Source organism: Diabrotica virgifera, chromosome 7 (genome assembly GCF_917563875.1).
Source record: "Diabrotica virgifera virgifera chromosome 7, PGI_DIABVI_V3a".
In the NCBI taxonomy this organism is placed as follows: domain Eukaryota; kingdom Metazoa; phylum Arthropoda; class Insecta; order Coleoptera; family Chrysomelidae; genus Diabrotica; species Diabrotica virgifera.
Window position 1 is genome coordinate 212,723,783 of NC_065449.1, and position 20,539 is coordinate 212,744,321.

The following is a 20,539-nucleotide window of genomic DNA, read 5'->3' on the forward strand; positions in this document are numbered from 1 at the left end:
AAATATATCACTTAATAGTTATTTATGAAATAAGTGTTAAAAGTACAATTTTAAGGCACACATGTGAAAGTTTGCAGAATGAGCGAAGCAAATTCTGCAATTCACATGAGTGCCTTAAAAATGTACTTTTTAACACGTATATTATACAATATTTTTCCTACAAACGTCTTATATATCAACAATTATAATTTTTCATTCTCAATTACAGGACAATACCTACAAACACTTTTACTTGAACTTGACTGATATTCCATTTTTATATTTTTCTTGACATTACATTAAAACTGCCTATACTGTCAATACGTAAATCATAACAACTATAGAATAACATCTTACTTTTATTGTTGTATATTCTAACACATTTTAATAGTTTTTAAGTTATACTTCTTTAGGCGCAATTGAGGGTGAAATTTTATTAATCTGCGCGCATGCGCACACAGACAGTATGGATTTCGTTACTAAATATTTTAATTTATGTATGTATCACTCCAGAAAAGGTGTGGAAAGAATATATTAGTGTTTTTAAATATATTTTGCTACAAACGTGTTAAAAATGCAATTTATAGCACTCCATAGGAGCGTTAAAAATGCTATTTTAAAGCACTAGTGCTTTAAAATTTTTAAGGCACTGCAGTTAAAAGTGAATTGTCAAATTGTGAAACGTCAAAATATTTATGTTTCATTTATTAACATTAATATTAATAATACAACTTGCGCAATTTGAAAAAGGTGGTTTAAAAAGTTTTTTAAAATTTAATTCAAACTGTATTATTGCATTTTTAATACGTTTGTAGAAAAAAAACTATTAAAATTTGTTAGAATATACAAAAATAATAGTAGATTCTGATGTTATTCTATAGTTGTTATGATTTGCGTATTGACAGTATAGGCAGTTTTGATGTAATGTCAAGAAAAATATAAAAATGGAATGTCAGTCAAGTTCAAGTAAAACTTTTGTAGGTATTGTCCTGTAATTGAGAATGAATAAATTATAATTGTTGACATATAAGACGTTTGTAGAAAAAATATTTTATGATATAGGTACGTGTTAAAAAGTACATTTTTAAGGCACTCATGTGAATTGCAGAATGAACGAAGCGAATCTTTCACACGAAACTTTCACATACGTGCCTTAAAATTGTACTTTTAACATTTATATCATAAATAACTATTATTATAATTTTTGTGTATTCGGACTTTTCTACCTCGGGAATAAGATAATAAGTAATATTTAAAGTATTTTATTATTCACTTCGTCTGTTTGTCACTATGTCTGAGAAATCTTGTAGCCCGGATAATCAAAAGGGTATAGCTCAGTGGTAGAGAGTTGGACTGGAGATCAAGAGGACCCCGGTTCGAATCCTGGTGTTTCCTACTTTTTTTTTTTTTTAATTTTTGGTATTGTTTTAATAAAAATGTTTAGAAAGTAGTAAGTAAAAATTAATTTAATCTTTAAATAAAATACAAATAAACTGTCCGAAAGTATATTTATTTCATTGAAATCATATTTAGAACTATAACTTCTTACGTGCGTACAAAGTACACACACATTCTTTTTTTCTACAAACGTGTTAAAAATGCAATAATACAGTTTAAATTAAATTTTAAAAAACCTTTTAAACCACCTTTTTCAAATTGCGCAAAATGTACTATTAATATTGATGTTAATAAATGAAATATAAATATTTTGACGTTTCACAATTTGACAATTCACTTTTAACTGCAGTGCCTTAAAATTTTTAAAGCACTAGTGCTTTAAAGTAGCATTTTTAACGCTCCTATGGAGTGCTAAAAATTGCATTTTTAACACGGTTGTAGAAAATAGTTATTTATAATATAAGTGTTAAAAATACAATTTTAAGGCACACATGTGAAAGTTTGCAGAATAAGCGAAGCGAATTCTCCAATTCACATGAGTGCTTTAAAATTGTACTTTTTAACACGTATATCATACAATATTTTTTTCTATAAACGTCTTATATAACAACAATTATAATTTATTTATTCTCAATTACAGGACAATATCTACAAAACTTTTGACTGACATTCCGTTTTTATATTTTTCTTGACATTACATCAAAACTGCCTATACTGTCAATTCGTAAATCATAACAACTATAGAATAACATCTTACTTTTATTGTTGTATATTCAATAGTAATAAATACCACTAGTGATTCAATTTTCGCGATAAGTCTGTCGATTTACTTCTAAACGAAACTGAGTTGCTTGAAAACACCACGAGTCCGTAGGACGAATGGTGTCTTCTTTAAGCAACTCAGTTGAGTTTAGAAATAAAAGACAGACTTATAAGATAAATTAAATCACGAGTGGTATTTTATTAGACTATTTTTTCACGAACAAAGTGATAGGTCAAAAATTCAGTAGAATGAGAGGAAGGAATTTAATAATAATACATTTGATCTAGGTAACCCAAATCTACCCATTTTTTGAATAATTCACAATTAGTCATAATCATGAAATATTTATTATAACTATAAATAATTTGTTATAATTATTTTTTACCTATAACAATAAATAGTTGAAGGCCCAGTCTTTTAGAATGAATGCTAGTCTTTCGTTGTTATTTTCTGCATCTAATTTGTAGTTGCGATCCACACAGAACATCATAAATTGTCTCCATATATAAGATTTAGATTTTCTTGTGTTACTCGGTATATTTTCTTCAATGTTTTGGTTTATAACTTCGTTTGAAGTACCACTGAAACGACTCATTTTGACGTATACAGCTACAATAATTTTTTTGGCAAACGTCAAACTTTGCTTTGCGATCGGTATCCATGGTTACGTCGTTGAAAACACGAAGCTGATAGACCAATCAGAATTGAAAGACAGTTGGTATTTTTGCGATAACACAAGCTGTCTTTGGTTTGTGATTGGTCAGATTATGTGAAAATTTTAAGATGAGTGAAATAGTCTAACACATTTTAATACCTTTTTGTACAAACGTGTTAAAAATGCAATAATACAGTTTAAATTAAATTTAAAAAAACTTTTTCACTCAAATTTTAAAGCACTAGTGCTTTAAAGTAGCATTTTTAACGCTCTATGGAGTGCTAAAAATTGCATTTTTAACACGGTTGTAGAAAAAAAGTATTATTAATACGAATAATCTCAAAGGCTAAAAAATGAAGGATTTGCTTTTATAAATATGCTAGTTTTGCTATTTTGTAAGACAAAAATTGGTTAAGAAATGGCTGTTCAAAGTTTGCATACACACGTGATTAGTTACTCGTTCGAGTCCTTTCAACTATAAACCTTTCAAAAATAGGGGTTTAAAAAAATGATTTCAATGATCTTATTATTGCCCTTTAATAAACGTACAAAATGTTTTTTTGTCGAAAAATAAATATTTTCAATCGCAAATAACTCAAAAATATTAATATACTTAAAAAAACTCTATATAACGAAAGTTACTTAGAATTAGTAAATTTTTTTATTTCTGAAGTTATTTTAAACACGCGTTCTTTTCACCCCCCAAGAAGATGTCACTGTCACCCTCTAATTAAAAGCAACCAACGACACAACTTTAACTTTGAAATGGAGGGTAAGTAGAACCTAATCCAAATTTTCATGCAATTCGGAGTTGACCCTGAAAATTACACGGTGTCGCCATATTTCCCGTTCATTTACTGGGCTATTAGGATAACTACTAGTTATATTCTACAAAAAAAAAGTAATGTAGTGAGAAATCTTTAACAAGATAGGTTAGTTCATTTTGTCATTAGTTTTTATTATAATTTAGCAATGTTTTAAATGTCTTGCTGTTCAAGAATACATTTTTTTTCTTTCTTTATGGCCTTGGCGTAGCCAATTAGCCATGAAGAATATATTGGTAGTTGAGAAAGTAAATAAACGTTTTGATATAAAAAATTAAAAACAAAAGATATCAATAGACAAATTTATTTACAAAGTCAATTAATACCTGGCTTGTTAAGGTTGTCGGAGGACGGTTATGATAGCCTTTGTGTTCAGCAACCCCAAAAATCCCTAAGTAAGCTACATATTTGCATCAATTTAGTGTCGTAAAGGCTCAAAATTCCAGAAGATATGTCAGTCACCCTGTGTACTAGGTGCTTCGGGACCTGTTCTGATGTAATATTCTTGCTTAGAAACACCAAAAACTCCTTGAGTAATCTGTCTGTATAAATTTAGTGCCAAAAACCCTCGAAACTTTAGAATATTACATGCCTAAGCAATGACCCTAGGCACCAGGTGCTCCGGGAGCCGGTTCTGATGACGTATCGTGTTCAGTGATTCCAAAAACCTCCGAGTAATCTGTTTGCATCAATTGAGTACCGAAAACCTCCGAATCTCTAGATGACCAGCCTTAGCAGTAACCCTGAGCACAAGATGATTCGGAGGTTGGTTTAGATTATGTGTTCGTGTTTAGTGACTACAAAAACCTCCTGAATACCAAAATCCAGCTTATTTCCTGAAGACATCCTGAATAAAATGCAAAAAGTTGTATGTCTGTAGGTGCTTTATTTAAAAATCGATTTATTTTGTGCTAAATGCACTGGTCTATATATCAATGAGAATGTTAGAAATGAAAATGAAGATCTTTTAACAGAACTATCTAATACAAACGAAATACGTATTAATCAAACGTTAATACGTATTAATTTCCCACATAAGGAGTAGTACAATACACCTTTGGGAATACAAGAGGATATAAATTCATGATTGACTGCATACTAACCAATAGATACATCCCTCCAAAATCTTAAACGTGTAGGCATTAACCTCTGTGGAAATGGGAAGTAAACATAAATTAGTAGTACGAAGAATACGAATGATCAAGTCAATATTCAACAAGAACCCACAATCAGAAGATATCAGAAAAATACCAGTTGAAAACTTACCAGACAACTCAACCAAGTCCTTACACGAAAACATACTAATAGAAGCAATATAGAGCAACCGAATCTAGGAAAATGGTAAAGTAGGGAGGAGCTGGTTACAAATACAGTAAATAAAAAAAATCTGCAACAAAACGTCATGATTCTGTAAGGAAGTAAAAGAAAGAAATGCATACATGAGTAATAAGACACTACATCCATATGAAAACTATAAGAGTAAATTTAGTCAAAAAGAAAAAAAATCTGAAAAGAACCGTTTTCTTCTCCAAGCTTTCTGTTATCTAGTCTTCATGTCTCAACAATGCCTCAGATCCTACCGCGACAAGTGGTAGAAAACTTCAAAGCATCAGTCCCCACATCCCATATCCAAAATTAAAGAGGCTACGAAATGAAGAGGCTTCCTAAAAAGAGCACCCAACCTTAGACAAATATCAACACCAAGCGAAAGACAGACAACAGTAGACAATGAGACAACTTCTGTGTTCTTTTTATAGTTATAATAATAATAGTTATAATTAAATTTACCTTATGAGAATAATATAATCAGCATCAAAAAATTCGTTTTTGGTTTCGTTGAAAACGACCCGATTGCTTTTTTTGTCTTTCTTGCTCGAGGATTTCTTCAACAGTGATTTCAAATTCTCGCCGTCTGGATTATGTTTGCTTTTCTCACTGGCACCGTCTCCGGTGCCCATGTTGTGGATAGATGGCACGGTCTTCTACCACGTCCTCTTCCCTACGTGTGACTCGCTCGTGGAGTTAATTCCATCTTTGAAGGATCAGAGCTTTCTGCAACAAATAAAAAGATATATACTTAGCTAACAGAAAGACATAATTATTTGCTTTTAAGCGTTTATTGCGTAAGACATAATTAGTATTGCGTAATGAATTTGAGTAGAATATATTTATTTTAACTATATTTATGGGAATAAACCAAAATTTTAATTAAAAATATAATTGAAGACCTGAAGTACGTGACCTAGGTATGTGACATTATCTAAAATTTTGAGTTGCCTATTGAATGAAGGTGATATGTGACTTATCTATCATATGGAATTTACACTGTACCTCTAAAAAGCTTAACAACATTGTTATTGACATAAAAATTCCTCAAAAAATTGTTTCAGAACAGTTTATTTATTATTGGATAGTCCAGAGATATAAGGTGGTAGTAACTACCCTGTTGGTGATTAGTGATTATAACCCGGCAGGTAGCTGACAAATTCTTTTGGTTTTTTGGACCTCAATAACCACAACTTCTATGTATCCTGGAGTGTCAAAAATGCACCATTTTAAAAAATTTCATCTACCAGTAAAGCACTTTAAACGAATTTTGGGATATAGGGCAGTCAATGAGGGTATATGACTCCGAATTCCATCCTACTACATTGATTTACTTGATATTTTCACAGTTTATGGACTAAAAATAAATTTGAAGAAAACCAAATTCATGGTATTTACAAAAGCACAAAACATCAGAGTTAGACTAGTACTGGATAATACAGCAATTGAGCAAATATCTTCGTACAAATACCTTGGAGCATGGATCACAGAAGATACTGATCAGACAAAAGAAATAAGATGCCGCATTGAAATTGCACGATCCATTTTTAACAGAATCAGGAAACTTTTCTGTAATCGCAATATCAATATAACGCTCCAGATAAGAACGCTCCTTTTTTATTTTCATTACTGTATCTCTTATCATTTTCAAGTTACATGGAGAAAAAGAAGATTTTTAAGGAAATTTAAAAATGCGCTCTATAAATTGATCTTTTTTTTTTCAAAATCCATTTTTTTTAAACCCGTCTAACTTTCTGAACATATAAATAATACTATAATAAAATGTATTGTAGAAGGAAAACCATGCATTTACATTTTGGTAGATGGGGGTTAAAATTACTTCTCATTTTTTCTTAAAATACATTAGTTATCAATTTTGTTTCCAGCATATCCCGCTTAGTTTTAACGTAATGGACCTTTAATATAGCTGATTTTAAAGGTATTTTCAAGCACTACAAATGGTATTAGTAGCATTATACATCTAAAATCGACCGTTTCTCTGTTATTTCGAGTTGAATACACCGATTTAAGAATGTACCAAAAAACAAACTATTTTCACCTACCGTATCTCTATTTGTATTATAACTAGAAGATTTATGAAAACAAGTGTCTCTTTGTTTTTTTATAACCTACCAAAATGTTTAACATATTTTTTTTTAATTAGATGCATAGTATTCGCAAAAAAACCGTTTGAAAAGGTATTATGTTTCAATGAAAATGGCCAATTTTCAACCACGAATGTCTCAAAAAGTATTGAGTTTTCAAAAAAAAATTATAGAACAGTTTTTGCTTAGAATTAGGTTCTCTAGCGAATTCCGTGGTAATTTTAACCAAAAAATTTTCCACCCCTAAGAAGGGGTGTGAACCACCCCCAAGATAAAAGCACACATCGGCATAGGGTAGACTTTGAATTAGGAGATAAGTAGAGGCTATTTTTGTATAAAAAATACTGTACCTAAATTATAAATAATTTTTTGGCTTATAAACAAATGCAATATCTCGGGAAATATTAAATTAAATTAAATAATGAAAACGGGGTTAGAAAAAAAGCGGCAGGACGCTTCTTTTCAAAGAAAAAACGTTTAATTGTATGAGTGGTTCCTGAGATACAACTGGTAACAGTTGACCGGCATTTACGGCAAAGATATAAACAATAGGATCATAATTTTCAAACCATCACCTTTTTATTGGGTCTTCTTTCTGCACATCAATTTTCATATCTTTAAAGTACTTATAACATACAGTAGAGCGTCGATTGTCCGAACTAATTGGGAGACAGGGATGTTCGGAAAATCGGTTTTTTCGGATAATCGAACTGTATTGATAGAGCCGTACATATTTATCCACAGGTGAATGAAAGCCATATATTTACATACCTACCTACATACATACTCATATACAGTCGGAAAAATGAAAGAATACCCACGAACAAACATATAAAACACGCTGTATTTTGCTGTCACCGTGTCACAAAGAAAATTTTCCAGTGCAAGTACATGTAACAATAATTATTACATGTACTTGCGCTGGCCAATTTTTTGTGTGACACGGTGACAGGAAAATACAGCGTGTTTTATATGTTCGTTCATGGGTATTCTTTCATTTTTTCTACTGTATGTGTATCTTTAATGGCAAATAGGACAATAATTATTAAACAAAAAAGTGCAGTCTTAGCAACAAAATAAACATTTTTTAAGCGTTAATTACTAATGCTTGGTGAATATTACTAATGGTTAGGTGACAAGTTGGGAGTTCGGATAAGCGGGAGTTCGGATAAGCGGTCGTTCGGTTGATCGACGTTCGGATAATCGACGCTCTACTGTATATTATTATCATAAAAACTCTCCATATTACGAGTGAAAATTGCCAAAAATAGCAAAATTCCAAACAAAAATTAGGTTGGAGAAAATGTAATCTCAAAGTTAAAAATCAGTATACGTTAAAAAAATGCATTTTCTCGGCTTCCCATGGAGCAATTTGCTTCATTCTTTTTTTGTTTCCTAGTAACTCGAGTAGAGCCATATAACTAACGCATTATTAAATGTCAAACTTGCTTCTATTTTGTTATAATGAATTAATTTATTTATTATAACAAAATTTTTTAATTTGTTTAATTAATAGTTATTTATGATATAAGTGTTAAAAGTACACGTTTAAGGCACGCATGTGAAAGTTTGCAGAATGAGCGAAACGAGTTCTGCAATTCACATGAGTACCTTAAAACTGTACTTTTTAACACGCATATCATACAATATTTTTTCTACAAACGTAATTACAGGACAATATCTACAAAAACTTTTACTTGAACTTGACTGACATTCCATTTTTATATTTTTTTGACATTACATCAAAATTGCATATATACGGTCAATACAAACTGCAGTGCAAAATTTTTTTTAAAGCACTAGTGCCTTAAAGTAGTATTTTTAACGCTCGTATGGAGTGCTAAAAACTGCATTTTTAACACGGTTGTAGAAAAAGATTGTTTAAATCATTATACAGCTTTTAAATGAGAATATTTGTGTTTTTAACGTTAAAAGGTACACTTGTAGTAAGTTTATCTAAAATTGGTCTGCAATTGGAACAAATATGTAGTTTTCTTTTCTTATAAATAAATTAATCTATTATAACAAAACAAAAAGCAAGTTTGACATTTAATAATGCGTTAGTTAGATGGCTCTACTCGAGTTACTTGGGAACAAAAAAAAGAATGAAGCAAATTGCTCCATGGGAAGCCGAGAAAATGCATTTTTTAACGTATACCGATTTTTAACTTTGAGATTACATTTTCTCCAACCTGATTTTTGTTTGGAATTTTGCTATTTTTGGCAATTTTCACTGGTAACATCGATAGTTTTTATTATAATAATATATGTTATGAGTGTTTTAAAGATATGGAAATTGGTGTGGAAAAAGAGCACCGAAATAAAAAGGTGATGGTTCGAAAATTATGATCCTATTGTTTATATCTTTGCCGTGAATGCCGGTCAATTTTGACCGGCTGTATCTCAGGAGTTACTTATCACAATTAAACGTATCTATTTTCTTCTAAAAAAAGTGTCCTGTCGCTTTTTTTCCAATACCGTTTGCGTGATTTAATTTAATTTAATATTTCTCGAGATATTCTATTTGTTTATAAGCCAAAAAATTGTTTATAATTTTAAACCACTAAAATAATCCAATTTCAATTCTGTAAAGTAAATTAGATAGGTACAGCGTCTTTTTATACAAAAATCATAGACATTCTTATGTACCGTGATCATTGTGGTTATTATGGTGACCATAATTTTTTAATTAACAATTCAATTGTTGCTAAATTGTTCATTCAATCTCCATCGGCTTCTGGAATTATAATCTATACGAAAATAGCTTTTATATTACCAAGTAATTCAATTATTTATAAACAATTACTTATCTAAAATTTTAGTTGAAAATTAAAGATTTTGTTGAAAAAACCTGCATTTTCCGTGGAAAATTTTCGTCGAAGTAAATCGGGAAAAACAAGTCTCTATGCAGAATTTAATATCGGTAAATTTTTATTTGGGTGTTTTTGGTGTAAAGTTAAAGTCTAGCACACTATCATACCTATATTATTAATATACAATCATAAGATTCGATTCAGACTCGATGACAGACTATTATGTTGCGCCATAATTTTAGATACTTATCTATGAAATCAAAGTTGCAATACATTGTGGCAATCAGAAAATTAATCTAAGATTCAATGGTGCAACGCGTATATTTCGTAAGCTAAGCTTAAGGCACGTCTTAAGCTTAAGATCTGTTGATGCAACCAGGCATAAGTGACATATTCCTATATTTTCCAATAAAAATGGCTTTAACAATATCGTTCAATTTTTGTTTGTCGAAAATTGTTTAAATAATATACATGGTTAAATTAACATTATAGTTATTAAGGTACCAAGGGTATTATAAGGATAATAACGCTTAAGGTCAATGGTGTATATACCGAGGGCCTTTGGCCCGAGGAATATACGTTGACCGAAAACGCTATTATCTATAATACCCGTGGTGCCTTTAACGTTTAATGTCCGACTAAATTATTCTTTATATGCAAAAAATTTGAATGAATTTTGAATTAATTAGTTTTCAAATAAGTACATTTACCAGCAATAGTAAGCATAGTTTTACTTAGGTTGTTATTTTTGTCAATTTGACGGTATTTAACTAGTCTTTTAAATTTAATGCCTTAGGGCGTTATTTTACGCGGTCGTTATTTTTTAGGTCGTTATTTTTTAAAATAACGCCCTAGGGCATTATAATATACTTAAATGACTTCGAAATCATGTCATTATTTGTCAAATAATATACCAGTCGGACATTAAACTTAATAACAGGCACATCCGTAATTTACGAAAAGAGTACATAGAAATTAAAAAAGAAACATCAAAATCCATCAACAAGAAGCAGCGATATAGTCTATAGCGCGAATTTTAAAGAACTACACTAAGCTGAACTATTTGGAGCTCCACATTTTAAAGCTTTGCAGACGATTCTGTTCAAAGATAATCTTTTTCAAACTTTGTACCATAAAACATTAGTCCTTAATCTTTCAAATGCCGCAAAATAGGTTTCTTAATTGTTATAAACAAACAAGCTATGAGTTTAAAAAAAGTGACTAATTTCGTCCTTATTGTCGCAGAAAATATTTTTTATATTATGTAAAAAATGCCAAGTTTTCGAACATAAAAAAATATTTTTTCCCATGCAAAGGCGAAAAAGTTATTCTAAATGTTTAAAATCAAACATGTTTAATGTTTTGAAATGTTGGAAATATTTTTTGGTAAAATAACTCTCAATATGTAAATATTCAGTACTAATATAAAAATATCAGAAAGTACTGAGATACTGTAAATTATCTGGCATAAAATTGTATTATTTTTCTTGGATTAAAAATTCAATTATAATGTAAACGTGTCTATTAAAAACAACTGATATATCTTTGTATCATATAGAAAAGTGCATAAATATGCTATAATTACCATGTTAGGTCAACGACAAATTATAAATTCCCTCTATCTGTCAAAATATGATATGTATATATAGATTTATTCAGCTGAGATAAATGATTTTATAAAATATATTTTATTGTGGTTTCATATTTGAAATAGAACGTGGTTAATTATACCACTATTTGTATAATTTTATATTTAATAATTGATTAATATATGATTTTATATTTAATGATAATTACGCTTTATTTAAAATAATATTTCGGAAAGCAACAATATTTAAAAAACTTCTGTATTTAATATAGTACAGTGTTGCTATATTTTAGTAATGTACAATAATTTGAAAATTATATGCAATGTTCTGTGGTGCAACTAGAGATTTAACATGTCGGAAAAAAACGAGAAAAATTGGGAAAAAACAGGTTTTGTTTGAAAAAATGATTTACGATGGAAATTCTAAAAAGATACCAAAACTAAAAAAATCAACTACCATTCCTGGTCTAATACACGTTTCAAGGATTTTAATGAATAGTTAATTCGTTGGATTACGGCGCAATTACGAACAACCGTTTATCTTTGCCCTTGCTTGGAAATATTTTCCTCTTTGAACTGCTTCGCCTAGGCATCTCAATGCTCTTTTGCCGTTTTATTTCAATGGCATTTTTCTCCTACTTTATTTTTAAACTTTAATTAAAAATGTACGGTACATAGAAAATGTACTTCTAAATAATATTTAGTTTAAGGTTTAGAGTATTTCTGCCTGTTAAATTGTTGTTATCTCTATCTGAGATGATAATCAGAGTGTCTCTTATTATAATCTACAATTAGTCCAGGGCGCATCTGTTTTGAGATGGAGGTTGAGAGGTGACTCAAATTTTTTTGCAGAAATTGCTTGAAAATAACTCAGTTATCCGTTATCCTCCCACTCAAAATGGTCCGGAACATTGTTTAAATAATCAAAATGTAAAAATATGAAGGAAAAGTTCAATTTTTTTATTGGTTTTTTGATTATACCTTTAAAACTATTCATTTCTGAGAAAAGTTGTACTGACATAAAAGTTCCGTAATTAAATTACCTACAATATAGAATTGGTAAAAAATTTAAGAAATAGTCACCCCTATAATATAAGGGCAAATTATAAATAATAGGCAAAATAGCAATACTTGGGAAAATAACCATACAAAAACAAGTATTCGCATTTTACGTTTTTCAACCATTTATGCTACACTTAGGACCTTCATATTTTACCCAGAAAAACTTTATGATACAGGAAACCAATACTGTAAATTTCGTTAAGATCGGTTTAATAGATTTTGCAAAATAAATTTTGCAATCCAGCTTTCGCAAAAAAAATTCATATCTTTTAAATGTTACAGGACTGAAAATAAAGCAGATAGCAAGTTAATTTTTTTTTTGCTTATAGAAGTGCACTGTACCTTTCATTGGCAATTTGCAAAATTAAAATCGATTAATTACCACGGCGTCAGGAAATTTTTTAAATAAACCTTAATTTTTGGTGCTGCGCGCAGGACAGCGGTGTTCGATTCACACAAGTTGATTTCCACCAAAATTTCTTCCAATCTTTATCTAATATATTATTTTCTTACTCTATATTTTGTTGTATTTTAATATTTTAATTCCACAAAAATCAATCTAATTTTATTATCGTTTGTGAAATATTGTTTAAACAATTGCATATGTTTAAAAATAATAAACTTTTATTCTCTAAGTTAAAATATATGAACAAAGAAAGTTTTTGCTAAAAAAGTGTTATTTCAAAGGATAGAGTATGTGTTTTTATTTTGCAATAAACAAATTTATTTATTTATATCGAAATGCAATAAAAATTAAAATGTATCAATCATTATCAAAGGTCATTGGAATGCCCAATCAGAGCAAACTCTCCGCTGTCCTGCGCGTAGCACCAATAAATAATGTTTATTTAAAAAAATTACTGACGCCGTGGTAGTTAATCGGTTTAGCTTTTGCAAATTGCAAATGAAAGGTACAGTACACTCCTATAAGCAAAAAAAATCAACTTGCTATCTGCTTTATTTTTAGTCCTGTAACATGTTGAAAAAATAATTTTTTTTGCGAAAGCTGGATTTCAAAATTTATTTTGCAAAATCTATTAAACCGATCTTAATGAAATTTACAGTATTGTTTTACTGTATCATATAGTTTTTCTGGGTGAAATACGAAGGTCCTAAGTGTAGTATAAATGGTTAAAAAACGTAAAATGCAAATACTTGTTTTTGTATGTTTTTTTCGCAATTATTGCTATTTTGCAACAAGGCTGACTATTTTTTAAATTCTTAACCAATTCTATATTGTAGAAAATTTAATTACGCAACTTTTATGCTAGTACAACTTTTCTCGAAAATGAATACTTTTAAAGTTATAATCAAAAAACAAAGAAAAAAATCGAATTTTTCCTTCATTTTTTGACATTTTGATTATTTAAACAATGTTTCGGACCTTTTTGAGAAGGAGGATAACTCAAATATTATTATTTGAGTTATTTTCAAGCAATTTCTGTAAAAAAAAATTGAGTCATCTCTCAACGTCCAAATGTACTAATATTTTTACAGATGCGCCCTGGTCTAAATATAAATATTGTATTTCAGCATAAAAGATCAATATGTTTCTTCATGATAGAATGGCCAATTGAATTGAATGAGCCAATTTAATAAAATGGTAGCCATTGTTTAGAACACATTAAACGTAATAATTATATATATATTTTAAGGGTTTTTACCCTGACCAGTAGTTGATCCCTGGGTCAATTTTAAATTTGTAATGTGTTTCTTCAATGATTTCTCTTCATTTGAGGTATTAATACCTATGAGACAATAGCTCTGATGATGGCATTTTAATATGCTGAAAGTACTAAGCTGAATTATAATAAAGTTTTTACACACTATCAGTTTTTTGAAAACAGACACCAGTTCCCGTTTTGATTAAATTTAATATAGCCGCCAAATAATTTAACATGTTAATTTTCCCAAAAAAGACAAAATGCATGGTTATAATAGCAAATCTTATCATCAGTGGCTCTACAACCCATGGTGGGTCTTGAACTGTTCTAGAATCAGCTTCCAATTCAATAATTATATTTACGTTCCAGTTTACTGGTAGTTTCACCTGCTTTCAAATCAGTTCTGCTCTACTAGCCTACATATAATATGCGCCAAATTTTTTGCTCAATGTTTTAAAAGTTTACAAGGAATGCCATCTGCTCGAGAAGGTTTGTTATCTTTCAATTTTTGTATTGATTTGATGATTTCTACCTCTGTTGGGATGTTATCTTTCATCGTGCATGCTTTCGACCTGGATTTCTGCTTCTTGCAACTTCATTTTACTTCTTATATTTAGTCCACCCTCAAAATTTCCTACTCAACTTTCTAGAATCTGGTCCTGACCATCAATAATTTTTCATGTTCAATTTCTAACCATTGAATTCGAGGTTTGAATTCTTTTCTGGTGTGGTTAATCTTCTTATGGTATTTTCGCGTTCCATTTGTGTATTGTACTTCTGTAGTTCGTTTTCTCCTTTATTTTCAGTATTAGTTTTTCATCTCATATCAGCTGCCTATACTCTTCCACTAATTGTCTCGTTCTTCGTCCTTGGAGCCTTGCATATATTATGCTTGACTTTATCTTTGCTTTGCCTGTGCACATTCCTCATCGTACTAGTTCAACCCTATTTCTTCACTCTTTTGCCTTCCAATAATTCCAGTTGTTCCTCGTTCAATATGGCAAATTCGTTGGTACACGGTACATGGAAAATATACTTTTAAATAATATTTAGTTTAAGGTTTAGAGTACTCCTGCCTGTTAAATTGATATCTCTGTATGAGATGGGAATCAGAGGTTTGTTTCTTATTATAATATTCAATATAGATATCGTATTTCAGCATCAAACATTAATATATACTCCTTCCTCTTCTTTTCTTTCCCTGTATTATCAATCTTAGCATTTTATATCAGTGTCTCCTCATTATGTGTCCCAGATACTGTAACTTTCTTATTTTCATTGTGTTTATTATTTCGTATTCGTCACCTGTTTCTCGCACCACTTCCATTATTGTTTTCTTCTGTGTCTATGCTATTCTAAGCATTCTTTAAAAAAACACGTAACATCTTAGAGCTCTTATTTTCAGTTCTAATCTAATATCTTTATTGCAGAGAAATTGTTTTTCTATCCTCGTTCTCATTTCTTTTGTTTGATCATTCTTTTCTGAAAACCAAGTATTTGTATTTTTCGACCTTTTTTATAGGTACATCTCCCAAATATATAGTCCGTCCGCTATAACTTTTCCCATGCGGTACGATTCATTTTCAATCAAATTAAGTCAAAACAGAAAGTGAAACGTACGCCGATGTGTGTAGTATATAGTATACAGTATACCAAATGTATATACACATCGACGTTCGTTTCAATTTATGTTTTGACTTAATTTGATTGATAATGAATCGTACCGCATGGGAAAAGTTATAGCAGACGGACTATATGTATGTTTGTTTGTATATTTGTTTTCTTTATCATTACAATATATTTAGTCTCTTTTATATTCTGTTTTAGTACATATTTTTCACAGAAACTGCTTTTCTTGTTTAGTAGTAGTTGAAGTTGTTCCGCAGAGCTTGCCATAATCATGGTGTCATCTGAATTTTTTTTTAGTTATTAATAGTTCTTAATATTTGTTAATAGTTCTGCCGTTAATTAATATTCCTTCACCTTCAGATAGTAACGCTTTTTTAAAAATCGATTCACTGTTATACCTTGAAGAGTAATGGATACATAATAAATCCCTGCCTAACTCCTATCCCGATTTCAATTTCTGAATTGAATTCATCATCTATTACAATATAGCTCTTTGATTATTTTTGAGTTTTTGTCGAGTCCCTGAATTTTTACCCGTGTGTCATCATTTAAAATTTAAAGAATACGAAATAAGTCAATGATAAGTCAGGAATTGAAATTTACTAAACGTAACAGCAAGTGACAGTGACTTGCTGTTGCGTTTAGTAAATTTCAATTTCCGACTTATCATCGACTTTGTACAAGAATTCATCTGTACTCATTAGATATCTTTTAAAAACACCCTTTAATTATCTACGCTAATTTCTTTCGGTTATTTAAATGTCATCATAAACAATTCCAACCTTCTTTCGTTACATAAACATTGTTGACCTAGATCGTGAGGTGTAATTATACATACAGCCACTATAAACACTTTTCAGGGTCGACGCTGACTTTGCACTTTTAAATATATTTATACAACCAAAACATAATAAGGGAATCCTCATTACACATTCCACATTCGTCATTCTATTTTATTAGATGTAAGATTATTCACATTAAAAGATAGTGTCATCTACATTCCGCGAGAGGACGTTACGTAGGTTGCTACCAGCTTGTACTCATGCGAGTATAATAAAACAACTTCAACAGTGAAACGACTATTAATCATTCCACCCCTCGGATAAGGGTTAACCACCCTTACCGGGAGAAGATAGCCCTAGTAATCCTGGACTATCATAACTTATTTCGTATGCTTTAAATGATGACGCACGGGTAAAGATTCAGGGACTCAACTATAAGTTATGCCGTAATAAGGGCTATAAATTATATTGAAAGATTAAATTGAACAATCTTAAATAGTATTTATAAAAGCTAAATATTTTTCTAAATGTGCCATACTCAGAACATAACTAAGTGTCAGGATGGGTTCCTAAGTGAGTTGGCACTCAACTGCCCCTCAGAAATAGCACGTGTCAATCTGGGGACCACCAAATTAAATAAAGATAAAACAAAGTGCTACTTAAATATATTCCAGTAAAACTTGTATCAAGCCAACTTTTTATCTGGAAATTTTGCACAAAATAGATTTCAAAAACTGCACATGCTAGTTTTAATCTGGTCTATGAAGGCAATGCATTGCCGAAAAGAAATATTTGATAAAGGCTGGAAGCACGATATAGGATAGGAGCAGGATAGATATCTATTATTTACCAAATTTTTGTAGATTTAAGTTTATGACCAGTGGCGGATCCAAGGGGGGTGTCACGGGTATCATGATCCCTTCCATATGAAAATACATATTAATTTAATAATCCTAAAAAAACCAAGAGCCATCAAACAAAAAAAAATTAGGCTCATCCAAGAAATAATTGAAAACCCACAATGACAACATAAACAAGTGTAACGGGTAGTTCTTTTAAGGACGACAGACTCAGGTAAACACAGATTTAAAAATAAAGTAAATACATTTAAGTAATTATATACAGTTTAAAATAAATAAAATATAATATATTTCTATCTTCTGCAAAGGAAAAGCAATATTATACTTCTTACTGCCATCCGAAAATAATAGTAATATTAAAATGATACGATAAACAATACAATATATACAATAACAATTTCGCTACGTTAAATCAACATAGCCATATATCCCGACACGGAGACACCGCATTTCACTTCAATGCGGCACGGTTGAACAGCGACACGCAGTTACTCGTTCCTCGCTACTACCGCCTAATGCGGTAACGGTTACGGTGGACGCCACGTCACTACGGTGGGGTCCGCCTAGGCACAGTTCCACCTCAAATAAGGCGCATCTCTGCCAATCGAGCTATTGCTAATTCAACACGTTAGCAACAACTGCTTTTCTCATTCTCCTGGCTCGTCTTAAATATGCTCTCGATGCCACTTCTCCTTCAGTTTCCCCCAGCGGTGTTATGAAGAAGGAATGCACCAACACGGACACTCCTACGGTCGTCTCTGGTAGACCAGCTCATCCGTTACCGTGGTATCATATCGTTACACAAAGACAAAATATACTTAATTATGAGAGAACCGTACCAAGGAAGCCGGTAAAATGTTTATTTTGTATTGAGAGCTGTATGACGAAAGTTCCATGCTCATAATATAATATACCTACAGATAAAAATATTTAAAAAATAATGATATAATATGACGATTTGGAATAAAAATGTCAAAGGTTCACATCGAATTTACTAGTATTATGGACTGGAAATAAAATGATATTTCGAATTTAAAACCTATTGTTGCGTAAATGATTTATGGACATAATATCCATATTATCCTCTTATATATTTAACAAACTTGTAAAATAATCCATGTGGAACACTGAGCGTTTCGGATCTTTTAGTAATAATGAAGTGTAATTACCAATTCTCATTAAATGCAATCAATCTAGATATATTTTATCGCTATAAACTTGAACACGTAAATTAGCTAAATAGCATCAGTTTATCGACGTAAATGCGATGTGACACCAATATGATTTATATAAATGACAATGACGGGTTGATATTATTTTGGCGGCAAATAATGGAATGGAAATTTGTGTTAACAAGGTTGATGGTATTTATGATGCTGCGGCATATTTGCTGCAGCATTTGTATGTTTGGGATAGTATAAAAATAACATGCTAAGTAATATGATATTTTATATATTATATAGGTTTATATTATAAACTTACGTGCATAGAAATCAGCCCACTTAAAAATTTGATCAATTTTGATGTCTCATATTTCCTAAACCTGTTGGCCGATTTAAGTGATTTTTTGAACATGCTATAGCCTAGTTCTTTAACAATACCACTGTAATAATATTGTTGCTAAATAGGTAAATTTTCATTGTATGCCGGGTGTACCAATCAAACTGTGTTTTTTTCTTAAAGTTCATCACCCTGTGGAATATTCTAGCATTTATAAAATACTGAAATTAAAACCCAACTATAGCCTCAGGTTTTCTTAACATTCTGTTTGTTAACTGGTTCGTTTTAGTTGGATAATAAAAAAGTTGGGTACTTTAACAACTAGACATGTTCTTCATCAATACACGGTTTTTCTAAATAAGTGCGACAAACTTTAAGGGATAATTTTGCATGAAAAAATAATGACAGTTGACTTTATAAACGTATGTCCGCAAATGTTTCGTTTCCGAGATACGGGATTGATACATTGAATTTTTTCTTACAAACTGACGATTTATTTTATTGCTATAAAACCGGTTGAGACATGCCAATGAAATTTGGTGGGTTTTAGGACGTAGTTATTTCACATTTTTGACAATACAATTAAGAATTTAATATTCACCATTAGCGTGCATACGTGTAATATGACCGACCATATTACTTGTATGCACGCTAATGTTGAATATAAAATTCCTAATTTTACAGCAAAAAATCCGCAATAACTATCTCTTAAAACCTATCAAATTTTATTTGCATATTTCGACTGGTTTTAAAGCAATAAATAAATCGTCAGTTTGTAACAAAAAATTCAACATCCCGTATCTCGGAAACGAAATATTTGCGGACATACGTTTGTAAAGCCAACTGTCATTATTTTTCATGCAGAATTACCCATTAAAGTTTGTCGCGCTTATTTAAAAACACCGTGTATTGATGAAGAACATGTCTAGTTGTTAAAGTACCTAACTTTTTTATTATCCAACACAAACGAATGAATCACAAAACAGAATGTTAAGAAAACCTGAGGCTATAGTCGGGTTTTAATTTCAGTATTTTATATATGCTAGAATATTCCACAGGGTGATGCGAACTTTAAGAAAAAAACACAGTTTGATTGGTAAACCCGGTATATAATGAAAATTTACCTGTGTAGCAACCATATTATTACAGTGGTATTGTTAAATTAATTAGTCTATAACATGTTAAAAAAATCACTTAAATCGGCCAACAGGTTTAGGAAATATGAGACATCAAAAATGACCAAATTTTTAAGTGGGCCGATTTCTATGCACGTAAGTTTATGTTACCGTTCAAGTTGATTATCCAGTTGGAGTTGACTATTCCTAGTTCGAGTCAACTCAAACGGCTGGTTTTAGTAAAAGTTGATTATAAATATAAAATGAAGATTTTTATTCAACATTTACTAGTAAAAGTAGACTCCAACTAGAGAAAGTATACTCTTCCCAATGCCATTTAGTATTTTAACAGTTGATTCACACAAACAACCGATTCTAGAAATTAAACGTTACTGGATATGAGGATGAGGATATGTTCAAATCGTGATAAGTAGTTAAAACGGTCAAAACAAAGAGACGCACACGCACACTCATCA

General features: G+C 30.6%; 2 protein-coding genes across 5 annotated transcripts in view; both read right to left on the minus strand.

Moving 5' to 3' along the window:
• Positions 1–20,539, minus strand: part of LOC126887942 (uncharacterized) — a 500,758-nt gene that overhangs the window by 354,566 nt on the left and 125,653 nt on the right. The window lies entirely within an intron of this gene.
• LOC114340427 (uncharacterized) overlaps positions 1–20,539 on the minus strand; it is a 643,253-nt gene that overhangs the window by 186,592 nt on the left and 436,122 nt on the right. For all 4 annotated transcript variants that reach the window (XM_028291178.2, XM_028291164.2, XM_050655885.1 and 1 more), the window contains one exon: positions 5,408–5,671. In XM_028291178.2, the coding sequence (XP_028146979.1) occupies positions 5,408–5,577 (170 nt within the window). In that variant the 5' untranslated portion in view covers positions 5,578–5,671. The remainder of the gene's footprint in view (positions 1–5,407; positions 5,672–20,539) is intronic.